Source organism: Hemitrygon akajei, chromosome 6 (genome assembly GCF_048418815.1).
Source record: "Hemitrygon akajei chromosome 6, sHemAka1.3, whole genome shotgun sequence".
In the NCBI taxonomy this organism is placed as follows: Eukaryota; Metazoa; Chordata; class Chondrichthyes; order Myliobatiformes; family Dasyatidae; genus Hemitrygon; species Hemitrygon akajei.
The window spans coordinates 98,464,914-98,482,192 of NC_133129.1; the positions used below are offsets into that span (position 1 = coordinate 98,464,914).

The following is a 17,279-nucleotide window of genomic DNA, read 5'->3' on the forward strand; positions in this document are numbered from 1 at the left end:
CCACTAGGTTCAAGAACAGTTATTACCCGTCAACCATCAGCCTCTTGAAAAGGGGATAACTACACTCAACTTCACTTGCCCCATCACTGAAAAGTTCCAACGACCAATGAACTCACTTTCAAGGACTTTTTATCTTATGTTTTTGTTATTTATGCTATTTACTTACATTTGCATTTACCGAGTTTGTTGTTTTCTACACTCTAGTTGAGCACCCTAGCTGGGTGGTCTTTCGTTGATGCTGTTATAGTTACTATTACATAGATTTGTTGAGTATCCCCACAATAGAATGTATCTCAGGTTTGTATATGGTGGCACGTATGTATTTTGATAATGACTTTACTTTGAACTTTAAAACTAATTGTCTGGATCGAACCTATCAAAATTTAAGATGCAGTGGGCCAGTAATCCATGCCTCACTACTTAACATAATATGGTCTTTAGAAATTATTCCTCCTGTTTCACAAGAGACAGTAGTACAATCAACAGTTATGTGTTGATGAGCACAGGTCACTTTACTGACACAGGGAAAATGGAAATTTTCTTTTGTCTTCTGTACCTTGTGCACTGTTGAAAATTGTATTTGGGTGTTCAGTGATTGGTGCCAGTGTGTGTTTTTATGAATGACAGGTTTGGACAGAGTGAGTGGGAGGGGTGTAAGAAGTTGGGATAGTGCTAGTCCGTCGTGTCTGATGATGACAGGAAATCTGTGAGGGAGAGTTTTTAAAGTGGAAAAGCCGTTGCATTGGAGCAGTTCCACTCTCTGGACCTCAGAGGGTGGGTCCAGTGGTTCGAACGAGTGTCACAAGCTGGGGTCTACCTTGGCTGCAGTGGATGACCATGAAGTTCTCTGTCTTGTCATGCCCTTTGCTCTCCATGGTACGTTGCAGAACTGCCTTCCTGGCTGCTGGATCTCAATATAGATCTCATCTTCTTTCACATGCTACAACAGGCATGTCCCTACCTCACCTGGTTTAGCTTTCCTGATGAAGTGGTGTATCAGGGTGTGACCGCTGTTGTATGCAGGCAGTTTCTTGGCGCCGCAGGTTAGGGCTGAGAGTCCAGTGGGGCCCAAATGTGAGTGAGCTGTCCTAGAATGGACACGACCCCTCCCTGGATGCCCCACATACCCCAAATACTCCTCATAAATTGGGCTAAATGACATAGACGCATAAACCTTTGCTGGGGGATTGTGACTAATTATGAGCGCAGTGCTTTAGGATATTTACGGAGGAATAGAGGATTTTTACAAACATATGTATGGGGTGGGGGTGAATAGGCAACTAGGTCACTTAAGCCTACTGCACCATTAATATCATGATTGAACTGATTATATCCTCATCTCAAAGTCAAAGCAAAATGTATTATCAATGTACATATATGTTAACATACACTACCTTGAGATTCATTTCCTTGCAGGCTTTCTGAGAAAAAATAAAGAAATACAATTGTATTTACAGAAAATGGACATGAACAAAGACTGATAAACCATCACTGTACAGAAGAAATCAAATTCTGCGAATAAAAATATACTGAGAACAGGACTTCCTTCAAACAACAAATTCCCCTCTCCTGTAGTAATATTTTAATCCCTTTTTATCTAGCATGTATCTATCTCTGCCTTAAAAATATCCAAGCATCCTGTTTCCACCACCCTTGATTGAATTCCAAATGCTCATGATCCTCTTTGAGAGAAAAAAGTCCTCTCTCATCTTGAGACCACCCCCTTTTTATTTAGAAATGACCCTGGTTCCAGGTTCCCCTACAGGAGGTATCCTCTCCACTTCCACTCTGTCAAGATCCCCCAGAATCTGATGAAGTCCCTCCTCACTCTACTAATCTCCAGTGGACAATCCTGCTTTATAAGACAATGTATCCACTCCACGTATTTAGTTTAGTAAATAATAATTTCCGGGACTGTTGCATAGAAAGTCCTAGATAGAGTAGATGTGGAGAGAGAATGTTTCCAGTCATGAAAAAACACGACCATAACAAAAGAACTAGGTAAGTAGAGGAGCAGAATGTATTTTACATAGTGAGTGATAGTCTACCCCAGGGTTTTTTATGCCACGGAGCATTGCCATTAAGCAAGGGGTCTGTGGACCCAAGTTTGGGAACCCATGGGGTAGATTCTACCCCAAGGGAGGCAATAAATTAGAAATGAGTTGAATAAATGATTGAAGAGACATCTTTTCAGGGGAAGATGAGAAGAGTGAGACTAAACTGGCGGAACTACACTTTCAAAGATGCTGTGCAGAAAAAACAGCCTCCTTCTACGTTGTATAATTTATTAAATTTTTTAAAATAAATTTTATTTATTGAATTTTCAAGTGGTTACAGAAGGGGAAAAAATTATCAACCCTTCCCCCCCCTCCCCTTAACCCCTCCCCCCAACATATCCCTGTAGAAAGAGAAAAAAAAGTGGAAAAAAAAGAAAGAAAGAAAGAATGCCTGGATATCGAAAGATCCCCACATGCTCCATGGAGTTCATAATAACTTTAGTATATATATTTATTTCTTTCCCCAAATAACCAATAATATTATCTTCGGAGCACCTATATATTTAATCCTATCTTTTGTAAATAAGGGTGCCAAATTTTCAGAAATATTTCATACTTATCTCTTAAATTATAAGTAATTTTTTCAAATGGAATGCAGCTAAAATCTATATCTATTTTCATTTTCTTAATGTATGTCAAAATTCTTTTTCTTTTCACCAGTCCATTAAACCCATTAACATTAAAACTTAAAAAATTCAGTAAATTAGTCATTATTTTTAAACAGGTTTACTCCAGTCTATAGTAAAACCTAACTTTTCAACTTTCGTAGTACCTTGGGGAATCTTTTTAAAATTCTCCGTGTTGCTATGTGTCTCCCCCCCAACTGTCCAGGCAAAGAAAGAAAGATTAAAGAAAAGTAGATTATAAAGAAAAAAATAACAAAATACCCCCCTACTAATGTTGTGAATAAAAAGAAAACACATTACCCCCCTCCGTTGTGCGGGTCATGGCAATCCCCATGATTACACACATGAATCCCATAGCAATTGATCTGAAGTTCCCCCAGCTCCCCCGTAACATAAAAAAGTATATATTAAAGAAGAAAAAATAATATCACTACTCTCGATTAATATTTCTCAAATTTTTACCTTTCTCCCCCTGTATCATATAATTAAGAATATATTTAAATATTCTTCTGTCCTTAAACATCCGTCAACTCCATTCACTGTCCCTGTCTTCATCTTTAATCTGTTTCACTTTTAAATCTTTGGCTGTGGTTAGCGAATATTTGGGAGTTCTTGTGCAAATTCTTCCGCATCCTGATAATCAGTAAAAGATCTTCTTTTTCCGTCATCCAAAAAAATTATCAGGGTTGCCGAGTGGCGCAATATAAATTTATAACCCTTTTCCCATAAAACTTTTTTCGCTGGGTTAAATTCCTTCTTTCTCTTCAAAAGGTCATCACTTATATCAGGATAGAAAAGAACTGTTTTCCCATTTCTCATCATCAATGGCCCGTTTCTCTTTCTGGCACGTTGGGCAGCTGCCTTCAGGATCTTTTCTTTATCTTGATATCTTAAGCATTTTATCCAGATTGATCGTGGGTTTTGATCAACTTGAGGTCTTGATCTTAAGGCTCTGTGAGCCATTTCAATTTCAATTAACTGGGTTCCTTCTTCCATTTCCAAAATTTCTGGAATCCATTTTTGAAAAAAATTTATTGGATCCTCTCCCTCGATCCCTTCTTTAAGTCCAACAATCTTAATATTATTTTGTCGACTAAAATTTTCAAGTACATCCACTTTTTCCAACAACCATTTTCTTTCTGATGTCCAGGCAGAAATATTATCTTCCATTTTATTCACTCTATCAATGGTGTCTCCTGTTGTTTCTTCTAAGTTTTTAATTTTCTTGTCCATTTTGTCCTGTCTTTTCATCATTTTATCAAACATAATCTTCATATTTTTAATATCTTTTTTATTACTTTTAATGCTTTTAATTCATGCATTATTTGCACCAAAGACTTTTTTTGTGTCTCCAATATCACCTCCAACCTCTTCCTGTTGCTCTTCTTTGTTTGTCTCTTCATCTTCGTCTGATTTATCCAGAGAATCTGATTCCACCTCATATTCACTTCCACTTTCAGTTCCGATCATAGCTGGGATTTGTAGTTTGGGTTGCTCGTGTTTGCGCATGCCCCTTCCTTCACGCATGCGCAATTCCTGTTGCTCTTTTTTTTTGGAAACGGTTGATGTTGCCGCAGTTTCCTGTTCTGTATCGCCGGAGGTAAAATGCACTTGAGCCCGAGGCCCTTTCATGGCGGCCGGCCTTGATTCTTTTCCAACTTATGTTGTCTTCAAAGTAATAGTTTTCTTCTGTTTCTGTTTAGGAGACATATCTTAAGACAATCCTGAGTAGTTTATAAGAAATGTTTAAAAAGTATTTACTAACTTTTCTTCACTTAAACATTATTTTACTGGTTTTTTATGGGAGAGCTGGATTTCCACATCTCAATCCTACGTCATCACATGACGTCCCCCCCCCTACGTTGTATGATTGTACAGGAAGATGGAAGTGCATGTGGCGGAACTCTGGATTGATGCTTGTTTTTTTTGTGGGTAATTACAGAACAACAACACGGCAAAAAGACCAAGATTATTCAGGCTGACTTCACCGCTGGAACTGACATCTATGGGCCTATTCAGGAAGTACTGAACGGCATGAACATTGGAGTCCTTGGTAATTCTCTAGACTCTAAGCCAACTTTTTCATTTCTACAGATGGCAGAGAAAATCAATCCTCACAGCAATAAACCACAGAACAACTCTTTTCCTGATTTGTCCGTATTGTGTGATAAAGCAAGATAAAGAAATGTGGGAAAAAAAACATAGGAAATATTTTAAAAAATTAAAATATCGGTTTATCTGTTTTTAATTTATCTGTTTATTGTTTATTTGTGTATTATTTATGAATCTGATTTATTTATTTAAATTAATCATGATATTTGTTTAATACTTTACACTGTACTACTTTTAGAAGGCAATTAATGTTACATTTGTCAGAAGTTCTAATTCTAATCTTCCTTTTTTCAGTGAACAATGTTGGGAAAACCTATAATATATCTCCATGTTACTTTCTGGATGTGCCAGATGTCAAAAAGGTATAGTACATTCAAGATTGTTTGATGTCATTCCCAGCACACAATTATAAGGGAGAACAAAATAACTGTTACTGCAGATCTAATACAGGGCAATAAAAAACCACAGTAAGATAAAGAACACAATAAGTATAGGTACATAAGATAGCTTATACTGTAGCATGGATAATAGGTGGCAAGATAGCATAGCAGCTAACACAATGCTTTACAGTACCAGTGACCCAGGTTCAACTCCCACTGCTGCCTGCAAACAGTTTATACCTTTTCTTTGTGGCCGTGTGGGTTTCCTCCCATCGTCCAAAGATGTACTGGTTGGTAGGATAATAGGCACATGAATGTGAGGAAGATGGAGGGACATAGACATTGTGTAGTTAGGAGGGATTAGTGTTTTATAATTTGGTTTTTAGCTGGCCTGGCACAACATTGTGGGCCAAATGGCTGTTCCTGTGCTGCACCATTCTATGATCTATGTGTTCTATTGTAAACTGTGCCATGTTTAGGCAAGGGTTAAATTGTGGGTTGCCGAGTAGCTCCGTTTGAAGGGCTGGAAGGGCCTATTTGCACTGTTAACTCAATAAATAAATAAATTCCACATATCTGTGGAATATAGGAGGAAACTGGAGCTCCAGGTGGGAACTACACTGTCAAATGGAAAGCTTATATTAAAGGCATGGCTTATAGAAGAGAAAAGTGGGTCAGATTGTTCAAGTATAGTACAGCCTATTAAACAGCTGTTCCTGCCATGCATGAGACTTTCAAGTTCACACCCCTGCAACACACACTAAATGCTGGAGGAACTGAGCAGGTCAGGTAGCATCTATGGAGGACAATAAACAGTCAACATTTCAGGCTGAGTCCTTCATCAAGACTGGAAAGGAAGGGGCAGAAGCCAGAGTAAGAAGACGGTGGGGAGGGGAGGGGAAGGACCTCATTGTGGCAGTAGCGGAGGACCATGAACAGACATCAGAATGGAAATGGGGTGGAATTGAAATGCCATTCTAAAATGGGTGGCCACTGGTAAATCCCATCTACGTTCACTTGGCTGGGCTAATCTTTAGATATTGACCAAGTTTCCCACCTCAGATCAGTGTCTTATGAAAATACTGATGGATGTAATACATGGAAAGATCATGAATTGAACTGCCGATGCTCACACCTTAGTCTCAAGAGGAATCTGAAGAACAAGTACTCTGGGAAGAGTACCCTTATTTAACAACACCCCAACAGGAGTCGGTGACTTTAAGGCGGAGTGGAGAGAGGAAAAATTAGAAAATGAATCTTGAAGAAAACTCTACTTAGGCAAATGCTTGAAAGAAAATTGGAGAGCTCTGTGTGAGGGAAGGGTTGGATTGATTTTGGTGTAGGGTAAAAGGTCGGCACAACATCATAGACTGAAGGGCCTGTACTGTGCTGTAATGCTCGATGTTCTATTTTCTAAAATGAGCTTTTTAATATTTCAGGCAGTTACTGATATTGTCTTCTGCAATGCCCTTTCTGTGCCAATGGTGAGTATCCCCATACTGAAGAACAGTGTATTTGATTAAAGAGGGTGTTACGAAGTACTTAGACCATAAGTCATAGGAGCAGATATCGTCTACCTGGCCAATCGAGTCTGCTCTGTCATTCCATCATGGCTGATTTATTATTCCTCTCAACCCCATTATCCTGCCTTCTCCCTGTAACCGTCGGTGCCCTTACTACAGTCGGCCCTTCTTATCTGCAGGGGATTGGTTCAGAGAACCTCCGCGGATACCAAAAATCACGGATGCTCGAGTCCCTTATTTAACCTGAATCAGTGGTGATTTTTAGGATCCAGCGGAACCCCGAACTTTATTTAACATGTTCAGAGCGGTGGGCATTAGGACCTGTCTTAGCTCTGAATCCACGGTGTTTCTGTTCACGAAAATAATCACGATCGCGATCGAAAATAAGGTGGAAATAATAAAGCAATCGGAAAGAAGTGAAACGCCATCGGTCATTGGAAAAACATTAGGCTACAGTCGGTCAACGATCGGAACAATTTTAAAGGAGCATGTGAAAGGCCCTGCCCCGATGAAAGCTATGATTATTACTAAGTAAGCAGTGGTGTAATTACTGGGTTTTGGGTTTTTGATCCTCCACATCAACCCAGCACGGCTCGATAGCGATCTGTCACTAGATTGAACTCCGGAACGTCCCAAGCCTGGCGCTGAACCATACGGTCTTAAGTGTTTAATATGCATACAAAGGTAAGATATATACTATATACGAATGCAAACGTTTGACTAAGTGACGCTAAATAAAACCAGATGTACCTGTTCCGACTTAATTAGTAAGAGAGCTTCCGATTTTTTTCGATCCCAATCCACGATAACCCATGCATATCCTCCCGTATACTTTAAATCATCTCTAGATTACTTATAACAGCTAATACAATGTAAATGCTATGTAAAATAGTTGTTATACTGCGTTGTTTAGGGAATAATGACAAGAAGTCAGTACATGCTCGAACAGCAAGTGCTGGAAGAGCACTTCCGGGTTTTCACGATTCACGGTTGGTTGAATTTGCGGATGCGGAATTCGCGGATAAGGAGGGCCGACTGTAATTGAGAGCCCATCAACCTCCAGCTCAGAAATACCCAAGATGTAGCTAAATGTGGCAATGAATTCCATAGAGTCTCCACACTCTGGCTAAAGAAATTCCTCCTCACCTCTGTTCTAAAGAGATGTCCTTCTATTCTGAGGCAATGGTGCTAAACTTTGTCACTGAAGGAAACATTCTCTACACATCCATTCTACAGTGCCTGTAAAAAGTATTCACTAACTCCCCCCCCAATAAGTTTTCATGTTTTATTGTTTTACAGCATTGAATCTCAGTGGATTTACTTTGGCTTTTTTTGTTACTGATGAACAGAAAAGTACTCTTTTGTGTCCAAGTGAAAACAGATTTCTACAAAGTGATCTAAATTAATTACAAATATAAAATACAACATACCAAATAATCACTGGTGCAGTCAATTGGTTTTACAAATTACATAATTATTCAAATAGAGATCTGATTTTGGAGACCTATGAGCAGTCAAGATGTTTCAACTGAAGTAAAATACACCTGTATCTGGAAGGTCCAACTACTGATGAGTCAGTATACTGGCAAAAGCTACACCATGAAGACAAAAGAATACTCCAAGCAGTTCTGTAAAAAAGTTATTGAAAAACACAAGTCAGGCAATGGATACAAGAAAGTTTCCAAGTCACTGGATATCACAGTTAAGTCAATCATGAAGAAATGGAAAGAATATGGCACAGCTGTAAATCTGCCTCGAGCAGGCTGTCCTCAAAAACTGAGTGACTCTGCAAGAAGGGGACCTGTGAGGGAGGCCACCAAGAGACCTATGACAACTCTGGTGCAGTAACAAGCCTCAGTGGCTGAGGTAGGAGAGACTGCACTTACAACAGCTGTTGCCCGGGTGCTTCACCAGTCATAGCTTTATGGGAGAGTGGCAAAGAGAAAGCCACTGTTGGAAAAAAACTCACATAAAATCTCAGCTCAGGTTAGTCAGAAGTCAGCTGAAAGGAGGTTCTATTGTCTAATGAAACCAAAATTGAGCTTTTTGCCCATCAGACTAAATGCTATGTTTGCCATAAGCTAAACACTGGAGATTATCAAAAACATACCATCCGTACCATGAAACATGGTGGTGGCTGCATCGTGCTGTGGGGATGCTTCACTGCAGCAGGCCCTGAAAGGCTTATGAAGATAGAAAGTAAATTGAATGCAACAAAATAAAGGGACAACCTGATGCAAGAGAACTGTGACTTGGAGACGATTTGTTTTCCAGCAAGACAATGACCCTAAGCATAAAGCCAAAGCCACACAGGAATGGCTTAAAAACAACAAAGTTAATGCCTTGAAATGGCCAAGTCAGAGTCCAGACCTCAATCCAATTGAGAACCTGCGGCTGGACTTGAAAAGGTCTGTTTATTCACAATCCTCACGCAATCTGACAGAGTTTGAGCAGTTTTGTCAAGAAGAATGGGGAAAAATTGCAGTGTCCAGATGTAGAAAGCTGATAGAGACCTAACCACACAGAATCAAAGCTGTAATTGATACCAAAGGTGCATCGACTAAATACTGACTTGAAGAGGGTGAGTAATTCTGCAATCAATTAATTAATTGGTATTTAATAAATGTAATAAATTTAGACCACAGTGATTCAACATTGTAAAACAACAAAACATGAAGACTTCCAAGAAGGGTGCATAATTTTTATAGGGACTGTATATAGGCTGTTCCGTTTTCAGTGAGAATTCCACTCATTCGTCTAAACTCTAGTGAGTACAGACCCGAAGGCTCCTCATACATTAACCCTTCCATTCCTGGGATAATTCTCGTGAACTAACACTGAACCCTGTCCAATGTCAGCACATCTTTTTCTTCGATATGGGGCAAAGCTGCTCACGTTAGTCAGTGGTCTGACAAATGCTTTATAAAGCATCAGCACCACATTTCAGGAAATGAAAACTAGTGTTGAATTTACATTCGTTTGTATGAATTCACTTGCTGTGTTGCCAGATGAGGTTGGAAATCCTTTCAATTGTTTCAGTCTGGAAAGTTTATCAAATGAATCTGTGAAGTAGGTGATATGAGTTATGTTTCTGTGCGACAAGAATGACAAGGAAGCAGATGATTAAACATTTTACTGCGTCATGTTAGCATTGTTATACACTGGGCAACTTACAGTGTGGGAGCTATGAAACAGGCAATGAGACATTTCTACACACAGGGCAGCCTGAGTAATTATACACACTGGGCAGCCTGAGTAATTATACACACTGGGCAGCCTGAGTAATTGTACACTCTGGGCAGCCTGAGTAATTGTACACACAGGGCAGCCTGAGTAATTATACACACTGGGCAGCCTGAGTAATTGTACACACTGGGCAGCCTGAGTAATTGTACACACTGGGATACTTGAGTAATTGTACACACTGGGCAGCCTGAGTAATTGTACACACTGGGCAGCCTGAGTAATTGTACACTCTGGGCAGCCTGAGTAATTGAACACACTGGGCAGCCTGAGTAATTGTACACACTGGGCAGCCTGAGTAATTGTACACTCTGGGCAGCCTGAGTAATTGTACACACTGGGCAGCCTGAGTAATTGAACACACTGGGCAGCCTGAGTAATTGTACACTCTGGGCAGCCTGAGTAATTGTACACTCTGGGCAGCCTGAGTAATTGTACACACTGGGCAGCCTGAGTAATTATACACACTGGGCAGCCTGAGTAATTGAACACACTGGGCAGCCTGAGTAATTGTACACACTGGGCAGCCTGAGTAATTGTACACTCTGGGCATCCTGAGTAATTGAACACACTGGGCAGCCTGAGTAATTGTACACTCTGGGCAGCCTGAGTAATTGTACACACTGGGCAGCCTGAGTAATTGTACACTCTGGGCAGCCTGAGTAATTGTACACACTGGGCAGCCTGAGTAATTGTACCCTCTGGGCAGCCTGAGTAATTGTACACACTGGGCAGCCTGAGTAATTGTACACACTGGGCAGCCTGAGTAATTGAACACACTGGGCAGCCTGAGTAATTGTACACTCTGGGCAGCCTGAGTAATTGTACACTCTGGGCAGCCTGAGCACTGGTACACACTGGGAAACCTGCAGTGTGGGAGTTATGAACCAGACCTGCTGAGATGTAGAAACATCTGCACTCAGAAGCATGTGTGAAAAGAGAAAGCTCTCCACACTTAGGAGGTCTGATCGATTAACTGCATGTTCAAACAGCCACATTCGTGACCATCACATTCTCACAAACGACCCCATACGGTTCAGAAACATTGTCCCTTTAGTAAATGTATTGAGCCTAACACGTCCCTCTTTCCTCTTTGATAGATGACTGCTGTTGTCCTGCCGCAAATGGTTGACAGGTACCGTCGCAGCTTGTAATTTGGGAGGTTTGAGTTAATTATAATCAAGTGTAACTTTGGAGAGAGCAGGAGAGGCAGAGGTTGAGGGGACAGCTGAGATGATAAAAGAGATTTTATTTGACATCTTATTATTACATAGTGCTTAGCGAAATTGCTTTACAGCGCTGGATGTATGATCAGGGTTCGGTTCCTGCCGCTGTCTGGAAGGAGTTTGTATACTCTACCCACGATTATGTGGGTTTCTTCCAAGTGCTCTGGTTTCCTACCACATTCCAAACATGTAGGGATTAGGATTAGTAAATTGTGGGCATGTTACATCAGCGCAGGAAGTGTGGCGATACTTACCACAGCTACAGCACGTCCTCGATTTGATTTGCTGAAAGATGACTCATTTCACTGTATATGTTTTGTCCAGTTATAGAACAGCACACATCAAAAATATCACCATTACATGTTAAACTCACATCTGTGTCCTAAATCATATTTTACCTTGAGCTGTTTTTCCCAAATCTTTACTTTCTTGGTGATCTCTGCCTTGGAAGTAAAATTATCTCAGTAATTCTCCTTGTTCTGATGTTTGGTGTTTGGTTTTGAAACTTGCCAGGAAGAAAGGTGTCATTATCAACATTTCTTCAGAAGCTGGAGATTTTCCACATCCAATGCTTGCCATGTATTCAGCGACTAAGGTAAGCACTTATCATAGGCTAGCTGACTGTATAGGTAGTGCTCTCACCTCTGAAGCTTGGACACAACATCACAGTACAGGTGTTCCCAACCTGGGGTTTACGGACTGCTTGCTTAATGGTATTGGCTCATGGCATAAAAAAGATGGGAACCCTTGTTATAGTATGAAAGAACATAAAGCGTTGAAGTCTGCAACACACTACAGGCAGCTTTGAACCTATTGTATGATCAATCTAACCCTTCCCTCCCATATTACCCTCCATATTTCCATTGCCCTTGTGACTATCTAAGAGTCTCTTCAAAGTCCCTAATGTACCTGCCTCTACCAGCACCCCTGGCAGGGTGATCCACACACCCAGCACTCTCTGCGCACATAAAAAACTGCCTCTGACATCCCCCACTTGTACATTCCTCCAGTTGCCTAAAAATTATGCCCCTGGTATTAGATATTTCCAGCTGGGGAAAAAGTCACTGACTATCTACTTGATCTATGCCTCTTATCACCTTGTAGATCCCTATCCAGTCACTACTCATCCTCCTTCGCTCTACCAGAAAGCCTGCTTATCTGCCCTCATGAGGTGTGTTCCCTCACCCAGGCAGTATCCTGGTAAATCTCTGCACCTTCTCTAAACATTTGACGGTACATCCTGTCTCACAGTGTGCGTTAACAAATGACTGATCCCTGGTGTGGTGCATCACCAGACTCCCACGTAGAGACAAAAACAGAGTTCATTCATAGGAATTTTAACAGAACATTGGTGGCTCAACCAAGTGACACTGCGAGATAAATCATTCTCGAAACACAAGGACACTGTGATAAACACTAATCAGAAGTTAAATGAACCTGAGCTAGTCAAAATAAACTCTATAAGAGAAAGCAGAAAGTACAAGGGTTTAACAAAAATTATCAAATACAGGTGCACAGCCTGGCCCATAGGCTCATGACACCTTCCTATAATTTTCTGCCGTTTCTTGTAAGGCGTTTGTACATTGAGCACGTGAGCACATGTACATAAAACACTGTCACAGGAAAGCAGAATCCATGATCAAGGTTCCCCATCAGTCAGGTCATGCTTTCTTCTCTTACTGCCATGAGAAAGGACCTAAAGGAGCCACAGGACTCACACCACCAGGTTCAGGAACAGTTACTTCTCCTCAACCATCAGGCTCTTGAACCAAAGGGAATAACTTCACTCAACTTCACTTGCCCCTTCACTGAAATGTTCCCAGAACCAATGGACACTTCTTCTCATGTTCTTGATATTTATTGCTTATTTATTTATTAATATTATTTCTTTCTCTTTGCATTTGCACAATTTGTTGCCCTTTGCACACTGGTGCGGTTTTCATTTATTCTGTTATGGTTATTACCCAATTATCAATTTATTGAGTATCATCATAATCATAATGTGCGATGCTCCATGACACGGGCAATCATGGGTCCACAAGAAAATGAATGTCAGGGTTGTGTCAGGTGAGATATATGTACTTTGATAATAAATTTACTTTGAACTTTGAACATACCAAGCTCAATGCTCTCACCCTTAGCTGGTTGTACAGCTACAATTTTAAAAAAACTTACCTGTTCATATTATTGTGTTAGTATTATTTTATGTGCTTCATCTGATGCATGTTCTGCTTATTCCACCTATGTCCCAGTGGAATATTGTTTCATTTATCTGTATACATGTGGATGATTGAATAACGATAAATCCCAACTCCTTACACATGTACTCAACTAACTCCGCCCAGCCGCAAATACCCAATCTTGTCTTCAGCACCCCACATCACATATTCTGACCCCTCAGCACACTGATCTTTCATCCCTGCCCTTACCAACTGTAACCCATCTCACTATCATGTACCTGCAATGACTCATTCCTAATACTTGATGTCTCCAAACTGGGGGTTGGGTATCAACCAGTGAATGAGTTTGAACTTTTTGAATGTTGTTAGTGTTCTTCAATTAAGGATCTTTACCTTTCACAGGTCTTCACTGACTTCTTCTCCCGAGCACTGAATGTGGAATACAAATCACAGGGAATTATCACACAGGTATGGAAAAACAAATGAATATCATTTTTCCTTCTTTCTCGAGTACATATATTATTTTTATTTAAACTCAGGAACCACTTTGTTAGTGTACACCTGTTTGTTAATGCAGATATCTAATCAGCCAATCATGTGGCAGAAACTCGGTGCATAAAAGCATGCGGACATGGTCAAGAGGTTCAGTTGTTGTTCGGACCAAAACATCAGAATGGGGAAGAAATGTGATCTAAGTGACAATCTTTAATGGTTGTTGGTGCCAGATAGGGTAGTTTGAGTATCTCAGAAATTGCTGATCTCCTGGGATTTTCATGCACAAGTCTCTAGAGTTTACAGAGAATGGTGCAAAGAACAAAAATCATCTAATAAGTGGCCGATCTGTGGGCAAAAACAGCTTGTTAATGAAAAAGGTCAGAGGTAAATGGCCAGACTGGTTCATGCTGACAGGAAGGCAAGAGTAATTCTGGTGTGCAGAAGACATCTCTGAATGCACAACACGTTGGACCTTGAAGTGGATGGGCTACAGCAGCAGAAGACCACAAACATTAGCCACTTTATTAGGCATAGGATTTACATTCCAGAGTTTTGGAAGTGATGAGGTGCTAGGGAAGGAAGAGTATATAAGCATTACCCCCCAGACTTTCATCAGCCAGTGGAGCTGCAAAACTGGGGCAGGAATGTTCATTATCATGATTCCCAGAGTTTTTAAGGAGTGTTGTTGAACTTCCTATCAGTGGCCTAGACAAAGGAGGATCATTCCTGGGACTGGAATTGTTCACACTATACACTTCTAACTATTATTAATGTTCTTATAAATCACTCTTACCAAGTCATTGTGCTGTTTCCTACTTTTGAACTCAACCCAAATTCGTTCTAATTCGATCTCACAAGACATCAAGCAAAACAAATTTTTCACACTTCCCATGATATTTGCCGTATTTATACTCCTTGTATTTTTGTACACCTCTACCAAATCTCCCCCCTTACTCCTATTCAACCCCAGCCTATAACTCAGGTCCATAAATCCCATCACCATCTTTGTGATATTGAAGTGTTAGGTTAGTTTGTGGCTTTCAAGCCCCATGCCATACTCTGATTGGTGCCATCTTACCAATGAAACTTTAAAGCAGGGGTTCCAACCTGGGGTCCATGGAGCCCTTGGTTAATGATTGGGGTTCATGGCATAAAAAAGATTTGGAACCCCTGCTTTAGAGCAATTTTCACAGCCGGGCAGACTGTTTCTGTGCAGAGTCTGGTCAACCAGCTCAGTATTTCCAGTTCTTCTGTTTTTATTTCAGATTTCTTATAGCTGTTCCTCTTTGATTTTTGGAAAGACCATGAGATCATAAGACATAAGGGTAGAATTAGGTCATTCATCCCATCGAATCTGTTCTACTATTTCATCATGCTGATTTATAATCCTTCTCAAACCAATTTTCCTGCATTCCCCCTATTACTTTTGACATCCTTACATATCAAGAACCTATTGACCTCCACTTTAAATATACCCAATGACGGCCCTCACAGCCGTATGTGGCAATGAGTCCCACAGATTTACCACCCTCTGGCTATAGAAAACCCTCATCACCTCTGCTCTAAAGGGATGTTCTTCAATTCTGAGCCATGTCCTCTGGTCTTGGACTCCCCCACTATTGGAAACGTACCTTCCATGTCCACTCATTTCATCGGCTCTTCACTCAACCCTGGAACACCTGGATAACAAAGATGCTCGTCATTGATTAGAGCTCGGCATTCAATGGTATCATCCTCTCAAAACTAATCAAAAAGCTTCAAGACCTTGGCCTCAACAACTCTTTGTGCAACTGAAAACTTGATTTCCTCACTTGAAAACCCCAGTTAGTTTGGATTGGCAAAAACATCTCCTCCACAATTTCCATGAGCTCAGGTGTACCACACGTCTGTGTGTTTAGCCCCTGCTCTGTTTGCTTTCTATTTATGACTGAGTGACTAAGCACAGCTCCAATGCCATATTTAACTTTGCTGATGACATCACTGTCACCGGCTGAATCAAAGGTGGTGACGAATCACCTGGCTGAAAATCTGACTGCGTAGTACCACGATAATAACCCATCACTCAATGTCAGCCAGACCGAGGAGTTGATAATTGACTTCAGAAAGAGGAAACCAGAGGGCCATGAGCCATTCCTCATTGGGGGATTAGAGGTGGAGAGGGTCAGTAACTTCAAATTCCTCAATGTTATCATTTCAGAGGTTCTGTCCTGGCTGCAGAATTTAAGTGCCATTACATGTAAGCTTGGCAGCACCTCTACTTTACTAGAAGTTTGTGAAGATTCAGCATGTCATTTAAATCTTTGATAAACATCTGTAGATGTGCAGTGGAGAGTATATTGTTATGATACCAGCCCCCTCCTTCCTGAGAATCACAATATCACTATTAATTCGGGTCTTGGACCCAGGAAATGAGAGACAATGCAACGGATTTGACCATTGTTCTTAGAGACACCTGTGTGAATTGTGACTCTATACTACGTGCCAGCTATCAGGGTCATGGACACCCTCGGGCAATGTGGGGTGGGGATTGTATCACCCTACCTTGATTGACATCTACAACTCTGCAAGTCAAGATAAAAAGGGGACTGCAGGAGGCAGTACCCCAGCGACGCACCAGAAGGAGACACCATCGCTCATCGCTCCCGTGAGGACGGGAAGCCGTTCGGGAGCCACGTGTGATTCGGTTCCCCTAGCCTGGGGAACGAGTGGCTGATAACCCGGAAAAGGACTTCGAACTGACAACGGGGAACCCACATTCCCGATTCAACAATTTGAGTCCAAAAGGCTGGCAAGTTTATTTTCTCTCTCCAACACGTGAGACCCAGCGGTCCCCGAAAGGCGAAAAGCCTGCATGAACTTCAGAGACTTTGATATTTCCATTGGACAATAGTTTTACCCCTAGACAAACGATAGAGCTACTTCTTATTGTTGATTATTACTATACCCGCGCTTTAGATTGAGTATTGACGATGTATGTTATCTGAATGTTTGTATTAACCTTACCTTGTGCCCCTTTATAAATAAAAATGTTTAAAAATAGTACCATCAGATTTCAGCGGACCTCTCTATCTTTGCTGGTAAGTGACCCAGTTATGGGGTTCATAACAACATTAGGGGCTCGTCCGGGATTTGATACCAAATTGGAGGGCCAGTGAATCGGGCTTAAGTCAAAACTTTGGATCTGGTACGCGGGTAGCCAGACGGGAAACCAGCAAAGATGGACGTGGATGAATTTATGTGAAACCTGACTCTGGGGGCGCTAGAGGCGGCTACCAAAGTAGACTTGGTAAATCTGGCGAAGGGGTTAAGCCTCACAGAGGTGAGGTCATCAATGAAAAAGCGGGAAGTGCGAAGGGTCATAACTCAGTATTACATTGGGAAGAAGGTGTTTACAGCTGAGGATTTGGAAAATATCCTTGAAAAGGTACTAGCAAGTG

At 41.0% G+C, this 17,279-nt stretch overlaps 1 protein-coding gene across 3 annotated transcripts in view; it reads left to right on the plus strand.

The window, feature by feature from the left end:
- Positions 1-17,279, plus strand: part of LOC140729344 (very-long-chain 3-oxoacyl-CoA reductase-B-like) — a 61,271-nt gene that overhangs the window by 21,299 nt on the left and 22,693 nt on the right. For all 3 annotated transcript variants that reach the window (XM_073048988.1, XM_073048987.1, XM_073048990.1), the window contains exons 4-9: positions 4,626-4,736; positions 5,090-5,157; positions 6,615-6,659; positions 11,042-11,076; positions 11,681-11,762; positions 13,750-13,815. In XM_073048988.1, coding sequence (XP_072905089.1) covers positions 4,626-4,736; positions 5,090-5,157; positions 6,615-6,659; positions 11,042-11,076; positions 11,681-11,762; positions 13,750-13,815 — 407 coding nt within the window. The remainder of the gene's footprint in view (positions 1-4,625; positions 4,737-5,089; positions 5,158-6,614; positions 6,660-11,041; positions 11,077-11,680; positions 11,763-13,749; positions 13,816-17,279) is intronic.